Source organism: Camarhynchus parvulus, chromosome 17 (assembly GCF_901933205.1).
Source record: "Camarhynchus parvulus chromosome 17, STF_HiC, whole genome shotgun sequence".
NCBI lineage: Eukaryota > Metazoa > Chordata > Aves > Passeriformes > Thraupidae > Camarhynchus > Camarhynchus parvulus.
In genome coordinates, this window is record NC_044587.1 from 2187285 (window position 1) to 2209037 (window position 21753).

Genomic DNA, 21753 nt, shown 5'->3' on the forward strand with positions numbered 1-21753 from the left:
ACTCTAGATATGTCCAAGACATCTCAAATCCATCCCTTGTTCTATATCCCAAAATAAATCCTTCTCCTCATGTTGGGTAATCAGGCTGGAAGCTATTGATCTTTATAACAACTGAGCAGGAATAATGAGAGTCTGCAGCTCCAAGAAAAATATTTTCTAGCCTCAAGTGTATTGTCTTAATAGAAGCCTGACATTTCCTAAATTTCAAACATAAAATTCTATCTGATGCAATCCAGTCACTCTGAATATCTTTCCCCAAAGTCACTTAAACAGTTCATTTTAAATATATACATCTACACTTAAAAGAATTATTAATTTGGCAGCATATTTACTTTTCATTCAGCTCGTTTCCAGAATAATTAAATTTTCCCATTCCAAGAAACTCCTACCCATATCTTTGAGCTGCAAAATAAGGCACACAATAATTGTATACTGCAGAGCACTTGATGTTCATGAAGAAGAGGGATGGAGACAGAGTGTTATTGCACGAGCTACATCTCAGATAAAAATATGCAGCAAACCAGTGTTGTCTAACAGCTCCTGCTAGTCAGACAGTGCTAACCCTTTTTCAAAATGGGAAGAAAGTTTAAAAAGCTCTCTGAAATTTTTAAAAATTAAGATAATTATTTTTCTTTTCTGTGACACTGAATGTGACTTTCCACTGAAGGTGGCTGGAGGAGACAAAATAAAACCAAGTGGCACCATCTAAGTAGCATTTGTTAACATGGCTGGCCATTTTTAGTGAAACACATAATAAATTCAGATATTTTTAATCTTCTTAACATTAGTGAACCTGACCTAAAATCAAAGGCTGTTGAAAGCTCATTCCAGTTAATGGCCATTTCCATTTCCAGATAGAGAACTCCAGCTTCCATTTCTAAAGACTGAGGAAAGATGCAAAAATCCAAATGCAAAGCAGCTCATATAATTCAACATTTTAGTTCATTACAGGCAGCTACACCTTTAACAACCAAAGACATGTTGCTTTGTACTAGAATTATTTGTGAAAGGAAATAATACAAGCTCATAAAATATCCATGAGGTTGTATATCTCTGGCAGAGCATGAGCACCACTCCAAATTTTAAAGGCTTTTTTTAAAACAACACAAAAAAAAGATGCAAATCCCAAAAGCCTGACATCTGAAGCACTTGGATGAGGGGTTTTGTTCCAACACCTGCTCTCCACCAGCTCAGGAACTGAGGTGACTGCCTGGAATTGGGCTGGAATGGTGGACAAAGAGCCCTGAAACCTCTCCTGCCCCACAGTCTGGATTTTCCTGGGGATTTTCCCTTCTCCACAAGGTAGAGAGACTGGGATTATTTTATAGATTGTAACCACAGCAAGGAAAAGGGATTCTCTGCAGCACTGACACGCCCAGGAGGGAAGCAATCCATAGGACTGGGGTCTTTACACACATTACCAACACAGGAGAGGCCATGGGAGCTGAGCCCCCCTGTGACAGGGGCAGGCAGAGCTCCCACATCAATTTCTGATTAAAGCAGCTTCATTTCAATGATTTTTAAAAGACTTTTCTACCACTAAATGGATCTAGTTCTTAGTGAGGAGATTCCATGTCACAGAAATCAATATGTTAAAAAACCACAAACCCAAACAAACAACCCAAAGCACACAAACAAAAAAGAAGAAAAAAAGCCTCCAACTTGTATCGTGCCATTCAATCTGAATGTCCAGTCAACAAACCTGAAACCTTTTCCTTTTATACTGAAGACTCCTCTAATTTCATGTTTCTGATCTCCATATAACTGCTTAAGGACTGAATGGATTTGGATTGACCAGGATTAAGGGTAGGGCTGGGTGGGAAACTTTTGGTAACAGGATTAATAATTTCACTTCCTACCATCACAGGAAGTTATTAATCAACATTAATCCTCCCATAACTGCAATTTAGTTCACTGTAAACACTTGCCCAGGTTTATTTTTCACATTAGTACATAGAACACACAGGAACAGCCTTGTAGCTGATTTATGTCCTGACTAATGATATACACAAAAAAAAAGATACAAAAACCACATCAAAGCTCAAGAGTGACAATACTAACTTTACTATTTCAAATTTATTTCATGCTGGACATAATGGCAGGCACAAATAAAAGAGAAATAAATGGCAGGAAAACTTGTAATGAAAACAGGATGCTAAATAGGTGTATAATTCTGAGTTGGGAAACTTCCAAATAGAATTGATGTCCTGTACTCAATGCAGTTGTCTCAAAAGGGGTAACACAGAACAGATAAAAAAAAGAGCTTTAATTGAAAGGTGTCTTCAATATTTGAAATCTGCATCTGAAAGTGCAACTGAAGACACTGATCTTACCTTTCACACCTGTTAATTATCCTTACCTGCAGCACCCAGGGCTGCTCCTTCTCCAATCCCCCTTAAAAATGACAAAATTCCCACAGTGCCAAGGAATACCCTGTCACTTTTAGAACAACTGCACCCCACCAGATTTACCCAGTGCTAATTAAATCACACACCATGGCCACATAAGCAGCCCCTGCTATCATGGGCACCTTTTCTCCCCACTTTTTATGGATCAGACAAACCAAAGGTGTCACAGGCTTTGTGCTTGTCTCACTACAGAATGTGCCAATCCTCTTCTGGAAGAAAATGTCCCAGGCTTTCCAAGCCCCAGTTTCTATCAGCATCTTTTCCAGCACCTTCTTTCCATGACCTATAACTGAACTTGGAGGTTAGAAAAGTTCTGCTCATTAAAACTTGAGTTTTTACACATTTATCCCTTGGATTTTGGAGAAAATCAGCACAAAAAATTAACTCCTGAGAAAGTAACACCTAAGCTATAGCTACAAAATTTCTGCTTGAGCAGTTTAACAAATCATACTAAAGGAAACCAAATTAAATAATGTCCTTATTTTCTGCTCATAAAGAAGCCTCCAGTACAATTCTTTCACTCAGCCATTCTTTTGGTCAGTTCCATGGTATCAATGAGTTCTAGTATCTCAAAAACTGTCAGTTGTGAGTATAAATCTTCAAGTACAAAAAAATCCTTGAGAGGATTACAAAAATAACTTAACTTACAACAACTGACAGAGAGACAATTATTGCCAGACTCTCCTTGCTTCAGGGGAGGGAGCATTTCTTTATCATCTCCCTTACAAAAACCTGTTCAAAGACAACCACCTGATTCTGACTTGATAAAGAAAAATACAGTAATCTGAACAAATTTGACTTATCCCTTGAACTGAGGGGGTGGATCCACCCCAGATGTTATTTTACCTGCAGAAGCACGAAGAACTGGTTTCACCTGGAAAGGGAGCCAAGCTGTCCTGGTAAACAGCACGAAGCTTATTCACATTCTGAGTAGGATTTCATCAGTATCAGTATCTGTTCCCAGAATTATTCAGCACTGCTGAATGTCCAGGCTGAGCACTAACTCCGCCTTGTCAGCACTAAGACCACGAGAATATAAATATTTTGTGTTGGTTCTCATTACAGCACTGAATTCTAAAGCCTGTAAGTGATCTGGAATAGGACACATGAAAATTTACATACAACAGGCAGGAAAACCCCAGGCTAAAGGCTTTGCAAACTGCTGGGAGAGTGACTGCACTTATTACCATATCTTTTGATCAAGGATAAAGCCACAATCCTGGATAAAGCAGAAGAAACAAAATAATAATTATGGGATCCTTCACCCCTGTAAACTTCACACAGTAATACTCAGTGTTTATCAAACAGGAGCTATTCAAGAAACAAATGCTTAACTGTTAATATTTGCTAAACACAACAGCTTTCTTAAAAGGATTTTTACTACGAGCCTGAGAAGAAAGCTGACAAAAGACAAGCAGGGAATCCAGGGATTTAGGGAATTTAGCCCAGGAAACATCCTCACACTGCCTCTACCGGCTGGTAACTGTGGGGAGCTATTACAGCACTGCAAAACCTTATTTAGCAAGCAAGTTCTAAGTATTCAAAGACCAAAAAACCCAAACCTGCGTTTCCCCTCCAATGCATTCCATTGGTCCTTGGCTTTCCTGCCTGCATCTTGCCAAAGGTTTCAGGCTACTGTCACCATTAAGTCTGGAAACTATGTAAAGCTCCCAGCCCTGATAAATAAGTAAAACCCATCAGGTCCCTTTTGAAAAATCCCAATTTTGCACACTGTTTTACAGAATCAACAATATTTGCTATGGAAAGGTTTGAAAGAACCCAGCGCTCACAGCAAGCTGCAACACTGAGACACGTCCATATCCTTCAATACCTAAATTTTAATATTACAGCCATGATGATGGAAAACATAATTTCCACACATAAATTAGTGCCACATTAAATCTGCTGAGAAATCAGGATTTTTCATTGTTATTGTCCACTTTCCCAAGTGGTACCAAATGAAACCATCCTGAGTTTGCTCTTTCCAACTGCTGCTGCTCAGAGCCCCAGGGGCCAGTGGAGCTGAGGGCCAGGTCCCCTTCCCACTGCTGTGCGTGGCCTCATTCCTGCCTGGCAATCCGGATCATTCCAAGCACTGTGGAAAAGTGATCTCCCCATGGAGGGCTTGCCAAGGCTCCCCAGCCCTCCCACACTCACCCTCTGTCAGATGAAGTTCCCCACACTCAGTGGCAGCTTTGCTCCTCAACCCTTTAAACGTCAGGACTTTGAATTCCCTGAAGTGGCCGTTGGGTTCTCATCAAAGTCTGAGGATGAAAAAAGCTAATTCTGGTCTAATTAAACTCCATTTTCTCAAACCACTGTCTCGGCTAAAGGGACTTAGAACCTTTCCAGACTACAGAAGGTTTCCAGATGTGCTCAGTGAGAGTGATCCATGTCAGTACTCCCAGATTTATTTGGGGAGATGGATGACAGCGAATGGAGAAAAACCTTCCTTCATGCCATCCTTCCCCTCTGCTTTCTGGAACTCAGACAAACAGTTGTAGGACCTCCCTCTGGAGCCCATCTGTGCCAGCCAGGAGCTGCAGGTTTCCAGGAACAAACCATCCAGCCCAACTCCTGTGCAAGAAGAAGAGCTGCCTGGCAGTGTTTGTGGAGCTGCTCTGTTGTTTGGCTACCAAAATTCTCTTTTCATGGCCAGAAGGTGAAAAAAATAAGGAGGACTGCATCATCTTGTATTAGCAAATAAAACAAAGCCCAAACTAGGACTTCAAAGTATTTGTCATGCATGCTGCCTGTGATTTGTCCTTGAGGAAAAAAAAACAAAGGATGAATAAAGAATTTTCCTATTTAAATACCAGCTTGGAAGCTGAGAATTCAAATATCCTTTAACAGCAAAGAGGAAATAAAGTTGCAGGTAGAACCTGCAGTGATGAATGACTTTCAGTAACAGTCTACACCAGCATCAAATTCCTCTTCTTGACTCTTTCCACTCTCCACCAGGAGCTCAGCTTTACCTGAGCTCAGATGAAAATGAAATGCACCAGAATTTGAAGGATTAAGGCACAAAATTATGTCAATTCATAAATCCAAATCCAAAGAAAAATATTCATTCACTTGAAGGCAGTTATGGAAACCTGGTAGGATTTACTTCAGAACAGAAGTGTTTTAATGTTACAAACAGATAAACTTTTTTTTTTTTTACCAAATTAACCAGAAACAATTCTAAAATAATAAAAAGTCCTCAAGCCCTTTGAAATTTTAAATAATAAAATCACAATTGATTGTAGCTGCCCAAGACTCACTGAACAACATCCAATATCTTAAAACTATAACACAACCCTGAGAGATAAGTAATGTGTTAAATTCAAGTATTATTCAAAATTATAATCACACAGGAAACCTTCTTAAACCCATCTCTCTATGAATTAAAGAGGCTTATAAATTTCTAGGGATTGTGCAATGCTATTCCAGCAGTAATGGCTAACATGTGACAGAGACTTGCAGGAGCCATTTCAAAAATCAAACTACATTTCCACGGGCCACAGTCCTGCTAAGACACACACAGACACCAATCCTCACTCACTGGGGAAAAAATGACTTTTTCCTATTGTTTGTGGCATTTAAATGTTGTTCTTTGTAATCTGAAGAAGCCTAACTGCAAGGAGAATAACTGGCAGAGGCTGCTGCAGCCAGACATCCCAGCTCTGCCATGGGAAAAGCTGATTCTTTTTGGCTTTTAGTCACAGGAAAGCCAAATACTTTTACAACCTGTGTTGTCAGGAGCATAAACAGACTTGCCATTAAGCAATTAACTGGTCCAAGAGGTTCAGACACAGCCCTGAGTGCTGGAGCACACACCACCCAGCAGCACGAGGCCACCGAGCTCTCTCTGCAGCGTAGGATCCGTGCCAGTCCCTTCCCATTTAGGATCAGCTTTCCTTCGACACAAAGTCACAATATAAATAGTGCATCCCCCGGTCTGGAATAACTGTTTTATCAGGGATGGCTAAAAAGTTTCAGGAAATGTTACAAACAATTCCAGTAACTGAGAAATATTTACATCAGGAAGTGGCTGTTCTGTTCTTTTGAGTTATCAATGCTCCACTGACAGCCTCCCCAAATTCCCACATTTTCAGACGTCATCTGATCCGTGGGTTTTTTTTTTTTTTTGCCTCTTGTTGCTTGTAACAAAATACATTAAACACTGTAAACCCCATGATTTGTCTTTGCCCACAATCACCAAGATGAGGGAGACACTGACAGGGCTGGAAATGTTTAAGAAGAAAAATAATTGATAAAAAATATCCCAGCTAGGATTAATATTTAATGGCAGGAATGGACCACTTTTCTTCAGCCTTGTCACCAAGTAAGCCAGTGCTAATCCATTAAGCATATTATGAGTTTGGAGAATTAGACTTAGATTAACAGGGCCACCTCATTTTCCAAAACAAGACTCTATACATGTTTTTATTATATCTTTTGTTCTGAGTAGTGCATCCCATTTCTTCCCAATGAAGCTACTTAAACTCGAGATGCATCTTGTACATTGAGACAGATCTAGTTCAAAACAAAAGAGCATATTTCAATAGCTGCCAGAAAACACTGTACAAATATACTCCAAGAATATTTATTTTTTCACGTTTGACAGTAAAAGTTTATGACAATGTGAGGGAAGGAAGAGCTCCTCTATCCCCTACTACAACCTGCTCTTTAATGTCACAGAGCCCAAACTACACCTGCTCATGCAACATTTCTTTCCACAAAAGAAAAATGCTGCTGAACATAAACAGATTATTTTTTAGAACATTTTGAATGTAAAACCATAATGTGATATAAAAGAAGTTCTAACTGAGCACACAAAGGGTGTCAAGCTCCCAGCATCTGTTGGCCAAGACGACCAGGCAAGGAAGAACCTAAAGCCTGGAGGGACTTGGGGCCTGCAAGCAGTGACATAAAGCCCTGTGGAACAAAGTCTGCTTAGCTAAAGCAAGGATTTAAACATTTTGAGGCAGGCAGTTCTTGCCAAGCACCATCTGGGAGCGTTCACCATTAGGTTTGCTGATTCAGGGCATCTCATACAGTCCCGTTATTCCTGTTTAAGGTACCAGCAAAGATACACTATTACAGGAGAACAGGCTGCCATATTATTGATATTTAAAACAAAGCCAAATTTAATTACTCCTCAAACAGCAGGGGAGACAGAAAAAGCAAGAACAAAATCAAGAATGACTTCGTGACAGAGGTGATCTTACCTATTCCGTAGGCTTTAGCACAGATCCATTGTAGATTAGCAGCTATTTTTGCTCTGGCTGAATCATAGAGCTCCAAAGGGACAATCTCAACTGCACTATCTGTCAGAGCATCCATTTTTCTTCTGGTACTATCTCCACCCGCACAAACATCAACATCCACCATCTAAAACAAAAACAAAAGGCAGAGACTTTTACACGAGCCGACGATTCATTCTAAAGGCACACGGGAGAGGGGCTGGCCAGGCTGCACACAACAGGCCCGACATCCTTCGGGATTTCCATCGGCAGGGCTGATGTAGCGATTCCAAACCCGCTCGGAAATCAAAAGGCATCGGGGCCCGGGGCGAGCATCCCTTATTGTCAAGGGCAGGGCCTGGCTCGGCGAGCCCCGAGCCGAGGCAGAGGAGAAAGGCGCAGCCCCGTCACCTGCCGGCGGGATAAAGGGAGGATGGGGCTCTCCCGAACAATGCGGGCAGGTACCGCCGCCCCCTCCCCGCCCGCGGGGCCGCGCCGGGGCAGGGGCAGAGCGCGGGCAGCACCTGCGGCTCCTTCCCCCGCCGCGCCCCCGAGAAGCAGCAGAGGCTCCGCGCCCGCACGCCCATGGCCGGGCCGAGCAGCGCCGGGGGCCGGCGGCGCCCCTCCCCGCATCCCCGCCCCACCCGGGCGGAGGAGGAGGCGGCGGCGGCGAGGGCGGGGGAGGCGGGGGCGCAGCCCACCCGGCGCCGGCTCCGCGCAGGCCCCCGCCGAGCCCCCGCCGCCGCCGCTCCCCCCCGCCCGCCGCGGCCTGCAGGCCCCGCCGCCTCACCTTGCCGCGCTACCGCCGCCTCATCCCCGGCGCGAGGAGGGGGCACGGCGGTGCCCGGAGCCCCGGCGGGACGGCGGTGGGGAGGCTTGGCGGGCCCGGCGCCGGTGCCGATGAGAGAGGCACGGACGGAGCCGCCGCCGCCGCCGCCGCCGAGGGGCCGCGGCTGCCACAGCGCTCGGGGCCGCGCGCGCGCGCGCATGCGCCTGCCCCGCCCCGCGCGCGCGCCCGCGCCCGCGCCCGCGCCCTCTCTCCGACCCCCTCCCCCCCGCCCGCCGCTCCCGCCTCGCCCGGCCCGGGGCGCGCGCGCGCGCGCGCTCGGCGGGAAAAGGGAGAGGCGGGAGGGAGCGGGGAGGGGAGGCGGGAGCGCCTGCGCGTGCGCGCGCGCGAGGGATGCACGGCCGCCCGCCGCCCGCGCGCGCGCCAGGCAACCGTTGCCATGGCGATCGCGCCCGGCCCGCGCGCGCGGGGAGCGCGGACCCGCCCCTCACGGCCCCGTCGCCCGCGCGGCCCCTCACGGACACACGGCCCCTCACAGATCCACGAACCCTCACAGATCCACGAACCCTCACGGACACACGGCCCCTCACAGATCCACGAACCCTCACGGACACACGGCCCCTCACGGACCCGCACCTCTGGCACACCCACAATCCTCATGGAGCCGCCCCACCTCACGCACCCACAACCATCACGGTCCTCCTGCCCTCATAGCTCTGCCCTCTACCCCATCTTGAGGGGCAGGGCTGCCAGGGAAGCACCAGGATCCAGCCTGTGGGAGTCGTGATGGAGAAAGAGCCTCTTTGGTTAAAAATAGGGTGAATGAGAGTGACTTGAGCTGTGTCCCGCTCCTGTGACCTGTCAGGCAGGTCCTGGCGCTCCCAGCCCACAGCCCGGGGGAAATGTGGGATCTGCAGGGGTTTGGGGATCAGCTCCTGCGCAGGAGGCGGAATTGGGGTTGCTGGGCCCCCATCCCCATCCTCAGCCTATGGAGTCACATCCCAGCCTTCCATTTGGATGCAGGGAAGCACAGAAATGCCAAAGAAACTGCCTCTCCACAAAAACCACCAGCTGTGGGAAACTTTAGGTGCCTTATAGATTCCTCTGTACCAAAGCAGTCGTTTTATTAAGTGCGGGAAGTGTTGAAATTTCTCTCTGCTGTCAGCATGGCTCAATAAAACATTGGATTTGTATCAAAAAGTATCAGCAATATTTTTCTTCATGGTATTACAAATAATGTCCTTCAAGATTTGCTGAGTTACTCCCTGCTCACCATCAAAGGATGTCAGACAGTTTTCAGGCCGAAGCCTGACTTACACATCTTATGTTTCTTGGCAAAAAGAGAATTCCTTTCCCTGCTTTACATCATGACCTGTAACAACAGCAAGAAATGTGTGACAGGTTCAAGATGTGGGGGTTTTGCTGTTAGACACACTCTTGTCTCCCAGCCCCATCTCCCGCTGTCCTGCTGTCCGCATGGCAAGCAGGGGTCACAGAGTCCTAGAGTAGAATCATGGAATATCCTGAGCTGGAAGGAACCCACAGGATCACTGAGTCCAGCCTGTGTCCCTGCACAGACACCCAACCATCCCCATGGCCTCCTTTGGATGCTCTCTGACAGTTTTAGATCCTGCTTATCTTGTGGTGCCCAAAGCTCTCTGCGGTTTTGGCCACCGCTGTGTACCAGGCTCGTGATCAAAACTCGATCCTGCAGATTAGCTCACTTGACAAGAGACTTTTAGGGCTCGTCTGAAAAGTGAAGCTGCATGATTGAGCTTCAAGCCTTTAATGCCCGTGCTGGCCGGATGAATTATCTTCATATCCATCTACTGAAACCGTGATCATAAGTATAGCTGCACAACAGCGATAGCAGACTGACCTTATTCTACCTAATTTTGTTATGATTCTCATAAATCATTTTCCTGCTGCATGTAACTGGTAGATTATATTAATATTTCAGAATCATTAAAGATGCATTTGGGTCTGTCTTAAGATTTAACATTTATTTTCCTGTGTCTTCTCAAAGTGCAAGGGGAGGGCATTCTTTGTTTGTGTCACCAGGAAACACGAGCTGGTGTCCAAAGGTTATTCCAGCCTCCATCACTCTTCCATATTGCAGGATTGTGTGCAATTAAATTGTCTTTGCAAACAACTTGCTGGTTGTTTAATAATCTCTGTTTGAAGGGTTCGGTTTTCAACACAGTGGTTGCAGGCTGTTGATTTGTGGTGTTATCATCAGAACAAGCTGCTGTTGTTTTTAGATTAAGCATTAAGGCTGAAGCCAAATCCCCTTATATTTGAGAAGAATGTTTTCATTTTCCTGGTGGATTGGGCAATAGGAACAGAACAGCCCTTGGATTCCTGGAGCAGGTGACCTGTGTTGAGGGTGAAGGTGTAAGCAGGAGAAAACTGACCTGCATCTTCCTCTGACATATTTTTCCTTGAGGAAAGGAATGGATCCAATTGTTAAACTTATCAGGAACAAAAATATGCTCTAAGAAGGCAGCAGAAAACCCCCACAAAACCCAGCCAGTATCACCTCAAATCCTGAAACTCTTGGAATAAAAAAATGGAAAAAGTACAAAGGGGAGCACTCTCCTTTCCCAGGCCTCTGCTGCACGGAGGATCCTGGCCCTGGAATTCCCTCTTGCTCTGCCCCTTTTGCTCCTCTCTGCACCTCTCAGTCTGGTGTGGAATGTGCTGCCTCTTCTTCCTCTATGGTAATTCCCTGAAACTCTGCTATTGAGGCCGTTTGCATGTCCTTAAGTGGAAGCCAAAATTGATGTTTTGGGAAACTTTCTGGGTGATGATGAAGTGGTTTGTCAAGAACTAGGCATCATCCCACACCAGCGTCCTCAAACTTGTCCTGGAGATAAAAAGCCTGCATTTAAAGTGGGAGGGTCACCAGTGCATTGCTGAGTGTGTTTGCCTTTTCTGTGAGAAAATAAATGACTCTCCCATATTCAGCAGCGACAAATTCATCTGTAATTTGCGTGCTGCTTGTTTCTTTCTGTGCTCCAAGGCTTTTCTTCTGGAAAATGGTAATACATTGCTTTTCTACATGAAATAATTTTCCTATTAGTCTCCCGGATTCCTCACGCACTGAGAGTGGGTGTACACGTGAACTGACACAACTTGTCTTCCAGCAGAGCTCTGAGGTTAATTACTGGCAGGCAATTCCTTTGAGAAATCACCATATTCACATGTGACACTCACTGCAGGTAGCAAAGCTGGACCCTCGTGCTTGTTTTCTGCCACACTGGATAAAAACCTGGGATTTTGGTTTCTTCCACCTCATTTCAATTATCAATATTGGAAGACTACAAATAGAATAAGAGTATCAGCTCCCAGAATACCTGATGTCCCCAAGGAGAGCAGATCTAAATTAATGCTGTAAAAAAAATATCTTCTGTAAGAATATAAATGTGCTGTGTCCTGGGACTTACAGGCTGAAGATAGGTCCTGGTTATGAAGAGGAAGGGCTTCCATTCCTGGAATAGTTTGGGTTGGAAAGGACCTTAAAGATCATTTTGTTCCAAACCCCTGCAGTGGGAGGGACACCTTCCACTATCCCAGGTTTCTCCACGCCCCATCCAACCTGGCCTGGAACATTTCCAAGGATGGGCAGCCACAGCTTGTCCTCAGCAGCCAATAAAGGCAGGTGGCTCTCTCTGGGAAGAGATTTTTTTGCCTTCAGTCTTGCCCAACAGCTGCTGCCTGTGCTCTGCAGAGCAGGGAGAGAAAACACTCAAATGAATGAACATTTTTATCTTTTATCCTTGCAAAATTTCCAAGACAGCCATGAGAGCTGGAGATGGCCCCAGCAGAGCAGCGAGCAGCTCATGCACACTCACAGCCCTGGCTGCTTGCAGCTCTCTCCTCAGGGTCCTATTTTCAGCCTGGACTAATTTTGAACCCTGCTGTAGCTGCTTCCCTGTGCTTAGTTCTGCAGGGCCTCATTTGCCCCGGTGCTGAGCACTTAATATCCCCAGCCAGGATTGACTTAGAGCCTGGGCACACCCCGAGGTCACAGCGTGGGGCCAACGCTGGCACTGCCTGGGGGACAGAGGGGTCTGTCTCGTCTCTGCCCATCGGATTGGGTATCCTAAACATACCACAGAGATCAAAACAAAAGTTACATCTTACTAGAAATTCCAGAAGGAAAAGGAGATGTGGTCAAGAAGACACTTAAAATATCTCCTGACTGACAGGAGCCTGGGTCCCATCAACACGAGGGGGAGTGGGAGGGCTGGCAGCCTCCTCATGCTCTTGCTGCTCTGACAGCTCCACGTGTCTTTTCCTCCCTTGTACAAAGTAGTTTCCTGTGACAGCCCATCAGGGAGGCAGCCTCGGGGAGCAGAGAGCAGGACATTATTCTCAGTAATGGAAGCGTCACTTCAGTGCCATTCCCAGCAGCACGGGAACGCTCCTGAGGCACAGCGCCGCTGTCAGCAGCTCCTTATCTCCACTTCTGTGGCTCGGCAGGAATATGCAGTGGCAAGGCCTTGTGCATCAGGGAACCACAGGCAACGAGCAGCATTTTTCATGTAAATAAAGAAAACAAATGAAGTGCAGGTAGTAGGGCTCTATTTCATTCATGCTTTTGTGTTATTTCAAAGGTAATGTATATGCAACTCAGTTGTTATGCTGATGAGTGCAACAAGTTATTCAGATTGATTTCTTTTTCCACTGCTTGGAGTGTTTGATGTGTATCAAACCCAAGAAATGGGATGGGCAGGGAGCACAGGCAGCTCTGCTCCTCACAGAGAGGGACTTCCCCCCAGCCAGGGACAAGCCCCATCACATTTAAAAGAATACTTGTGTTCAGCACTTATCTTCAAAGTGCTGTGCAAACATTAATTAATGACTGTGTTACTGCCAGGGGGAAGAGCTGGCAGAGGGAGGGGTGACAGCTCACCCTGCCTGCCTTCCTTGCTGGGAGCCAGAGCTTCCTTCCCCGGCTCTTGGGAGCGGGATGCTCCATCCCCAGGCCTCTGGTTACCTCCAGCAATTACAGCTCTGGAAGTGCTGCTGGTGGGTTCTGAGTGCCTGCATCAATAATAGGAGGGGGGTTCGCCTGTAAGATATTTTTATCCATAAGATTATTTATTTTTAAAGTCCCTAGACTATGTTTAGGAGGATAATGGGTCAATAGCATTCAGAGCCCAGCAGGTTCTCCTGGGAGTCTCATCCCACCATGCCTTGTCATTCCTCAGGCAACCCCAAGCAGAGAGACCCCAGGGACGAGCTGGGTGAGCGCTGAAAGGGTTTTGAGTGTTGTCATGATCTAATTAATGAGCAAATGAGATGCTTCTATCTTTCCATGTATCTTTATATTCATTAAACCACTTTTAGCAACTACATTTGGGTACTGCTCAAACAAATCAGTTTCAATGGGGACTGTTGATTTTTTTTCCCCAGATGATTTCTTTCTAAAATGCATTTTTTTCCTAAGGACACTTTGAGTAAAACTATATTTACCACAGCTGTACAACTATGCAAAGACAGAATTACTTATCCCTAACTTTTTCACCACTTAAACATTAGAGGAAATCAATGAATAAGTGAAAGATAGGAGAAAAAAAAACAAGAAAAAAAATGTAATTGTATTACAAAATACATCTTCCCCCTGCTCCTGGCTGTGCAAGGTGCAGGAGCCCAGAGCAAAATGGAACATACTCAGCATCACCATCCCAATAAATGCCATTGGGATTGTGGAGCAGTACAAATCCCTGGCACAGGAATAGCCTGGCATCCATCAGCATGGCACAGAGCCCTCCTCTTGCCATGAGCTGGCACGTGGTTATCCTCAAAAACAACATCCTGATCCCCTGCTAAGCATTACCTTTGGGAATTCACAGTCAACTCAGCCAACCCTTTCCAAAAAGCTGTTACAGCATGGTGATTTCACCAATATGTTCTACATCCATCGCACAGAGGGAGGGAACAAATCTGGGGCTGCCTTGTTCCAGGTCCCCCAGGGGATGCACAAAGGCAAACACTGCCTGCCAGGCCCTGGAAAATCCATCCCAGCCACAGGAGGGATGTACCTGACCCAGCACTTCCCATTCCCTGTGGCAGATTTGAGCTATGGGCTTGCAATACAGAGGATATTTTGAGGACAGGGTTGTCATTTCTGGATTTCAAGGCTTCTTCCTCCACAAATATAAACCAGGGGCCAGCACAGAAACTCGCTCTGGGTGATTTTTGATGTGCTTCAGTCCAGCAAAAATTGCCTCAAAAGCAAATTAAAGCTCCTCTAATTCCCCCACAGCAGAGTCTGGCGGGGGTGGGCAGTGGCTTCCCACTGCATTTTGCCTCATTCCCATTCAGTATTTTTAGCTCCTGGTTTTCTGGTGGGATGCAGCTCCCATTTTCCCCTGCTGCCAGCTCTGTGCCACAGCCAAAGGCTTCACCTGGCAGCCCTGTCCCCTCCTGCCCTGCCTGCAGGGAGATGCCAAGGCAAACACTGCCCTCCTCACCCGCTTGGGCCCCAGCCAGCTTGCACATGTTCCAACGCCCTCAAATCTGCAGCCAGAGAAATATGGGGATCTACAAATTAGTCAGAGGGATTGAAACATCTCCATCCTGCTCGTCCAGGTCTTATTTACAGCAAGAACTTGACGACTGTAAAATTGAGACGCCGAGCAGGAAAGCAAACCATGCCAGAGCCATCCACTGGCAGTGAGCTCTGGCTGATGGAGCTCAGAGCTGACTCCCAGGATCAGGGGTGGGCAGTGGCCAGCCTGGTCCCCACTCTCCTGGCAGGGATGCCAAAGCCCAGGGGCACACTGTGTGTCCATCCCTGCTGCAGAGCTGGGCACAGAGGGGGTCCTGCATGCCCTGGGGTGCCCATCCCCAGATTCCCCCCACAACCCCTTCCAGTGGCTTTGGCACCTGCCGAGGTTGGCAGAGATGTGGGCAGGACACAGCCCCACGCCAGGGTGGGTCTGAGTGAGGACAGTGACCACAACACCATGAGCAGCACCCGGGGATGAACACAACATGGCTTGTTGTGCCATTCTGCTGTGACAGGGGTGGCCCCTCTGTCCCCATCCACAGCGCTGCTCACCTGGGCCATCGGCTGTGGGTGCTGCCCACACGGGTGGGGCTGTGTGGTCTGGTGCCCCCGTGCCGTGCCATCCCAGCCCCTGTGCCCCCGTGCCGTGCCATCCCAGCCCCGGTGCCCCCGTGCTGTGCCATCCCAGCCCCTGTGCCCCGGTCATCCCAGCCCGTGCCCCGCGCCACCCCCTGTCCCGGGTCATCCCAGCCCTGGGTCCGTATCCCGTGCCCGTGCTTGCATCCCCCACCCAGCCCGCCCGGCCGTGATCGCCCGGTGCGGGATCGCCTGTGCCCGTGGTGCCATCCCACTGTCGTGCCGGTGCCCGGCATCCAGCCCGGTGCCCCCCCGCCGCCGTGGGCCGGTGCCCCCGTGCTGTGCCATCCCAGCCCACTCCCCACGCGTGCCAAGGCTGCTGCCAGCCCAACACCGCCTGCCTCAGGCTCCATTCCCTCCCCGGGGTTCGGAACTGGCTGGGAGCAGCCCGTGCCCCCCAGCCGGCCCTGGAACTGGGGTGATGAGACGCCCAGGAGCACGTGGAGAAGGGCGTGCTGCAAAGGACGCCCCCACCCGCGGGGCTGGGGCACTGGGTGCCGCTGTCTGTCCTGCCGGGCGGACACACGGCTGCTCCGCGACCCCGAACCGCCCAAAGCCCCCCGGGAGCAGACCCTGACCGGCGAATCCCCTCGAGCACTCACCGCCGCCCGCCGCCGACATCCTCGCAGCCTCGGGGGTCGCCGGGGGCTCTGGGCAGCTCCCCGTGGCATGGGAGCCCATGGCACGTCCCGGGGCTCAGCGCCGGGGGGCTCGGTGCCCTGCGCTCCCCGGGCAGGGCTGGGGGCAGCGGGGCCGCGCTGCGCTCCCCGGCATCGCCGGCATCACCACGGCAACTGCGGGCTGACTCACGCTCCTGCCGAGTGACATCAGAGCTGCGGAGGAGGGGGCCGGGGGCTGCGGGGCCATGCCGGCAGCAGATATGCCCGCTTTGGTTTTGGTTAAAGCTGCAAGGTTTTGTACGGGGAAAGCGTTCAGACGCAGCCCCGCAAGGCAGTGTCACACCGGGATCTGGGCTGTTTGGATTTTTTTTTTTTTTTTGCAGGAGAGCCACGGAGTCAGGAGGGGGGAAGATGCTGGAGCCCAGTGCTGGTGGCGTGGCGGGACTGGGACAGAGGCAGAGGGACAGACGAGATCCCGCTCCCCCACGCTGCCCTTGGACCTCAGTTCTGTTTACAATGCCCCAGATTAAGGAAACAGCGGAGAAATTACTTTGGCTTCCCTTGGCACGAAGGGAAGGTCTCCCCTTAGAGGGGATGCACTGGGCCCCTCACGTTCAGGCACGTTTCTCCTGCACATCCTCCCTCTGGACCGCTGCCCTGCAGTGCCCAGCACTTGTGTCCGGCATGGTGGCAGCTGAAAAGGGACCTCGCTTGGAAACCAGTCAGGAGCAGGCAGGAATGTTTGCTGGGCACACACACAGGGGGCTCAGCACCAGCACAAACCAGTGCTGCACGTACAGAGGTTTTTCAGAGGGATCTGGCAGCACATTTTCTCAGAGCTGGGCCGTGCAGGGTTTCCTCATGTGCCATCTGGTAGCCACAGCCAGGAGCACTGGTGGCTCCATCCCCTCCACTCACAGGCTCTGTTACACTGAGCCTGATGAGGCAGAGGAAGTATTTTTAGTGGGATGAGAGTCCTGCACGAGGCTCTGTGCTGAGCAAGAGCAGCCAGTGATGCAGCAGCTACATCATCTCCAAAAAATAAACTTTTATCAATCCTCCATGGGAGCAGCCCCCAAGGCATCACAGCCCCAGGGAACACTCCTCACCAGACCCCTCCTGGGGGCTCCTGGGCATCCCTCCTTCCACGAGGCTGGGATCAGGGAACCCAACACTTGGGGCTTTTATTTTTAGCCCAGCAAACTATAAATACAGCCCACGGGAACCCATGGGAATCTGAGGGGCTGCTCGGCCTGGGAAGTGACTTTGCTTGTGAAAGGCGTGAGAAAAGCAAGCAGCTCTGAAGCAGATGAGCCCCCTCTTGCCTGTTGAAGTGTTGGATAAATCAAAGATAAACCTTCAAGGTCCCTTCCCACCCAAACCATTCCGTGATTCTTTGCCCTGGAGGCAAGGGTGCACCTGTCACCACATTTCCCTTCACAGAGAAAAGCAAGGCACAGTTCTTCCCAAGAATATTTCTGGGATTCACATTCTCTGAACCTCAGAGGAAGGAAAAACAATTTTATCTCATTTGCTGTGCCTGTGTTTGTGCCAAAGTAGAATGCAACGTGGAGATTGTTTACCCAGAGTGACGGGGTTTTGTTTCCTTGGCCTGTCAGGGCCAGGTGTGTGTGTGTGCCAGGACTGTTGGGTGACAGTCACGAGTTGTGTGCGGTGTGTGCAGGGTTGAGTGCTTGGCAGATTCAGTTTAGGTGTAGTGTAATATAGTATAATAATAATTTTAACAATTTTTATAACCTAAAACTATATTTAACACAGTACTTAAGAGAATTAATACAGCATTACTTTCTCACACCACACATACAATATTCATTTTAATATTTGCGAAAAGCCAATCATAAAGTGCACGCATTTCTCCCACCCTAAGCAGTCTTTTCCATTTGTGTTCCCATAGCACATATTGTGAGTCTGTGAAAATTACACCAGCAAGATTTTTACAGTCATTTGGTGTGAGTGTCCTTCCATTGTACTTTTCAGCATTGCTTAAAATATGGGGAGCAGATACCTCTGTCCCTTATTGCTTTCCACAATTCTTTTATCTCATGAGGCGGGATAGCCACCCGTGTTCTAGGACCACCGGCTTGCTGGCTGAATAGCACAGGCACAGCTAAAGGATTTAGACTTTCTTCTTCGCAAACCTGGCCTGTGACTTCATGCCAGTCTGTTAGTTGAAAATTATCAAAAGATTTTTGTGAAAACGCGGAGGCACATCAGGTATCGGTTGTGCGGCTCAGACGCTGCGGAGGGATCTCTCGGTGATCCACATCCTCAAGTTCCGGCAGAGGGAGAGACGCGGAAGGATACATGAGGGCGCTGCAGTATTCGCCTGCTGTGGTGCCGTGACAGGGCACAGGGATGCCGGTTGTGGCTGCACAGCGGCACGCAGCGGCTCGGAACCGGGACCGGGCTGCACAGCGGCACGCAGCGGCTCGGAACCGGGACCGGGCTGTACCAAAGCTGCGGCGAAAGCAGTGGGGGGGTGGTGGCAGGGCCGTGGCGATAGAACTGCGCATGCGTGCGGCTTATCCCGGAAGCAGCGCTGTGGTTCGATGAGGCGGCGCGGAGTGATACTGCTGGTGCGGGGCGTTGTAGCAACCGCGCATGCCTGGCTTACGTCACTAGGTCCACGTGGGAAGCCGTCGTGGCCGGCGGCCGCATGGCGGGCGGGCCGGGGGGTGCGGGAGGGAGCGTGCGGAAACGGCAGAGCTGCGGCTGCGGGCAACCGCGGGACGGCCGTGGTTGCAGGAGGCGGCGGAGCCGCGCCATCCAGCAGCTCTGAGGCGGGGGGCCGCGGTGGGGAAGGCGCGGCTCGGCCCGCCATGCAGCGGCGGCGGCAGGAGCGGAAAACGACCATGGGCGGCGGCGGGGTGGGAGGGCTCGGCAGCGGGAGATGATCGCGGGAGGCTGCTGGGGATGGGGGGCTGGCCCGGCGGGCACGGGCGGCGCTGACGGGACGCTGCGCGGGAGCGGCGCCAGGCACGGAGAGGCTGCAGCCGCCGGTGTAGCCGCCGCGGCGCCCGGCACGGGGTGGCTGCGCGGGCCGGGGCGCCCCGGTCCCAGTGGAAGCGGTGCTGTGCCGGCACCGGGACATTGCCCGAAACGGCGGCAGGGACGGGGTTTGCCGTGGGCGTGTGCCCCGCCGCGGGCAGCTCGGGCTGTGCTGCGTGCGCGTGAACGGCGGGCGGGGGGGCGGGGCTTCCCGCGGCAACGCGCACAGGGGGCGCCGGGCGCGCTCGGCACCGCGGATCCGGAGCCGCAGGGGGCTGCAAAGACGCAGCAGCGACGGCACCTGGGCCCCACCGGCGCCGTGACGGCGGACGCGAGGGGACTTGGCGGAGCGGGCGCGCTCGCGGGCAGCGGGGGCGGGGCCGCGAGGACGGCGAAACCGGGGGCGGGGACCGACGGGACGGCAAAGGCGGGGATGGCGGGAGCGGTGGGACAGGGTGGGGCGGCGGGTGTCGGGACCGCGAGGGCGCGGGGCGGGGCGGCCGGGCTGAGCAGCGCCGCGGGTACCAGAGCCGGGGAGTCCGGTGGGAAGGTGGGGGGCGCGTCCCATTGGACTCGCGGCACGAGCGGGGCAGCTGCTGCGGGAGCCCCCCCTGCGGCAAAGAGCCCAAGGAGCGCCCGGCAAGCTGGGAGCAGCTCCGCGGCAGCCGCGTCCCGGCGGGAGATGCTATTGAAGAGCTTAATTCCTTCCCCCGTGTCCCAAAAGTCTCATTACGACAGTGCTCCTTCACGGCACCTTTTATGACAGTGCTGCTTTATGGCGACTTTCACGACAGTCGCGCTTTACGGCGCCTTTTACGACAGGACTGCTTGACGACACTTTTTACTACAGTGTTAATCTGTGACACCTTTTACGATGCTCGCGCTTTACGACGCCTTTTACGACAGCACTGCTTTACGACACTTTTTTTGCGTCAGCCGCGCTTTATGGCACCTTTTTTGCGACAGCCGCGCTTTACGACACCTGTCGCGACAGTGCTGCTTTACGGCGCCTTTGCGACAGCCGCGCTTTACAGCGCCTTTTGCGACAGTCGTGCTTTACGGCGGCTTTTCCGACAGTGCTACTTTACGGCACTTTTTATGACTGTTGATTTGCGGTAGCTTTTGCGACAGTCGCGCTTTACTATAGTCACGCTTTACGGCAGCTTTTACGGCACTGTGGATTTACTGCACCTTTTGCGACAGTCGCGCTTTACAGCACATTTTACAGCTGTCGTGCTTTACGACAGTTTTACAACAGTCATGCTTTACAGCAGTTTTATGACAGCGCTGTTTTATGACAGTCGTGCTTTACAGCAGTTTTACGACAGCGCTGTCTTTACGGCAGTCGCGCTTTGCGGCAGTTTTACAATAGAAGGTGCAGTGCTGCACCCCAGGCTCCAGCGTTGGTGCAGGACCCTAGCACGGGTGGTTTGTGCCCCAGCTGCAGGCCACAGCTGGATGTGCTGCTGGAGCCACCAGTGACCCCCTGGCATCACAGCTCTGAACTCAGCCCTTCTGTTTGGGCACCAGCTCCTCGGCCAGGCATCCGAGTCACAGCCCTGGCTCACAGAGCTGGTCTCCTCTCCAGGTTTATTTCAGTCCAGCGTGGTCTGGTCCAGCACAGCTCGAGTTACTGGAGTCCCTCCCCCAGCCCCACCAGTGCCCACATTCCCGGTGACACAGGATCTGCAGGGCTCGGGCTGTGTCCCAGCTCAGGTCTCACTCACTGGCATTCAGACTGAGCTCACACACGTACACTGCAGCCCTGCCCTCCTTCCAGCCATTTTCAAGGACCCACATCCAGCTCACAAGTCCTACAGTTGAAGTGAAAGCTTTTGAATTACAAGAGAAAGTAATTTCTCCCTTAATTCTGCTCCAATCCCAATTTCCCTATACCAAATCATCCCCAGCAGCTTCCAGAGCTGCTGCTTCCTTTGGCCAGTTCCTCTTATAATAAAATCAGTTTTAAAGCATGATCAAGCAGAGAGCACATGACAGGATTGTCACCAAGGGGACGGCAGCCTGGTCTGAGCTCACCGGGCTGTCAGGGCACAGCAGCTCCCAGGGGAAGCATCTGCTGCTTCCATCTGTTTCACAGTCACAGAACAGTTTGGATTGGAAGGGCCCTTACAGACCATCTTGTTCCACCCCCTGCCACCAGACCAGGTTGTTCCAAGCCTCACCCAACCTGGCCTTGAACACTTTCAGGGATGGGGCAGCCACAGCTTCTCTGGGCAGTTGCTGGAACCCTGTCCAGAGGAGCTGATGGGTAATTGTACAATATTCTGCTCCTTTTTAAGGGGCAGTGTTGACCACGACCACAAATCCATGGGAGTGAACACAGGGAAGGAGAAAACCCAGCCCAACCCTGGGATGGCACCGGCACGGCGCCCATGGAGCGCTGGGAACCACTCTTGCCACACCAGTGTGCTGTCAGCAGTGGCTCACCTTGCCAACACCGAGCTGCTTCTCCACAGCCCAGTGCACCCCGTGCTTCCCTTCCCCACCCTCTGTGATGGATTTGGGCCCTGCTGGAGGTGGCTCC

General features: G+C 50.7%; 1 protein-coding gene across 4 annotated transcripts in view; it reads right to left on the reverse strand.

Annotated features, from left to right (window-relative positions):
• The window catches only part of CAMSAP1 (calmodulin regulated spectrin associated protein 1), a 32487-nt gene extending 16148 nt beyond the window's left edge, over positions 1 to 16339 (reverse strand). Inside the window, exons 1-2 of one of the 4 annotated variants that reach the window (XM_030961292.1) lie at positions 16182 to 16339; positions 7622 to 7784 (exon numbers count right to left, since the gene is read on the reverse strand). In XM_030961292.1, the coding sequence (XP_030817152.1) occupies positions 7622 to 7784; positions 16182 to 16250 (232 nt within the window). In that variant the 5' untranslated portion in view covers positions 16251 to 16339. Of the gene's footprint in view, positions 1 to 7621; positions 7785 to 8160; positions 8262 to 8426; positions 8580 to 16181 lie in introns of those variants that run through there. The other 3 variants (XM_030961294.1, XM_030961296.1, XM_030961293.1) reach the window with 3 other exon arrangements.
• Positions 16340 to 21753: the final 5414 nt, after the last annotated feature.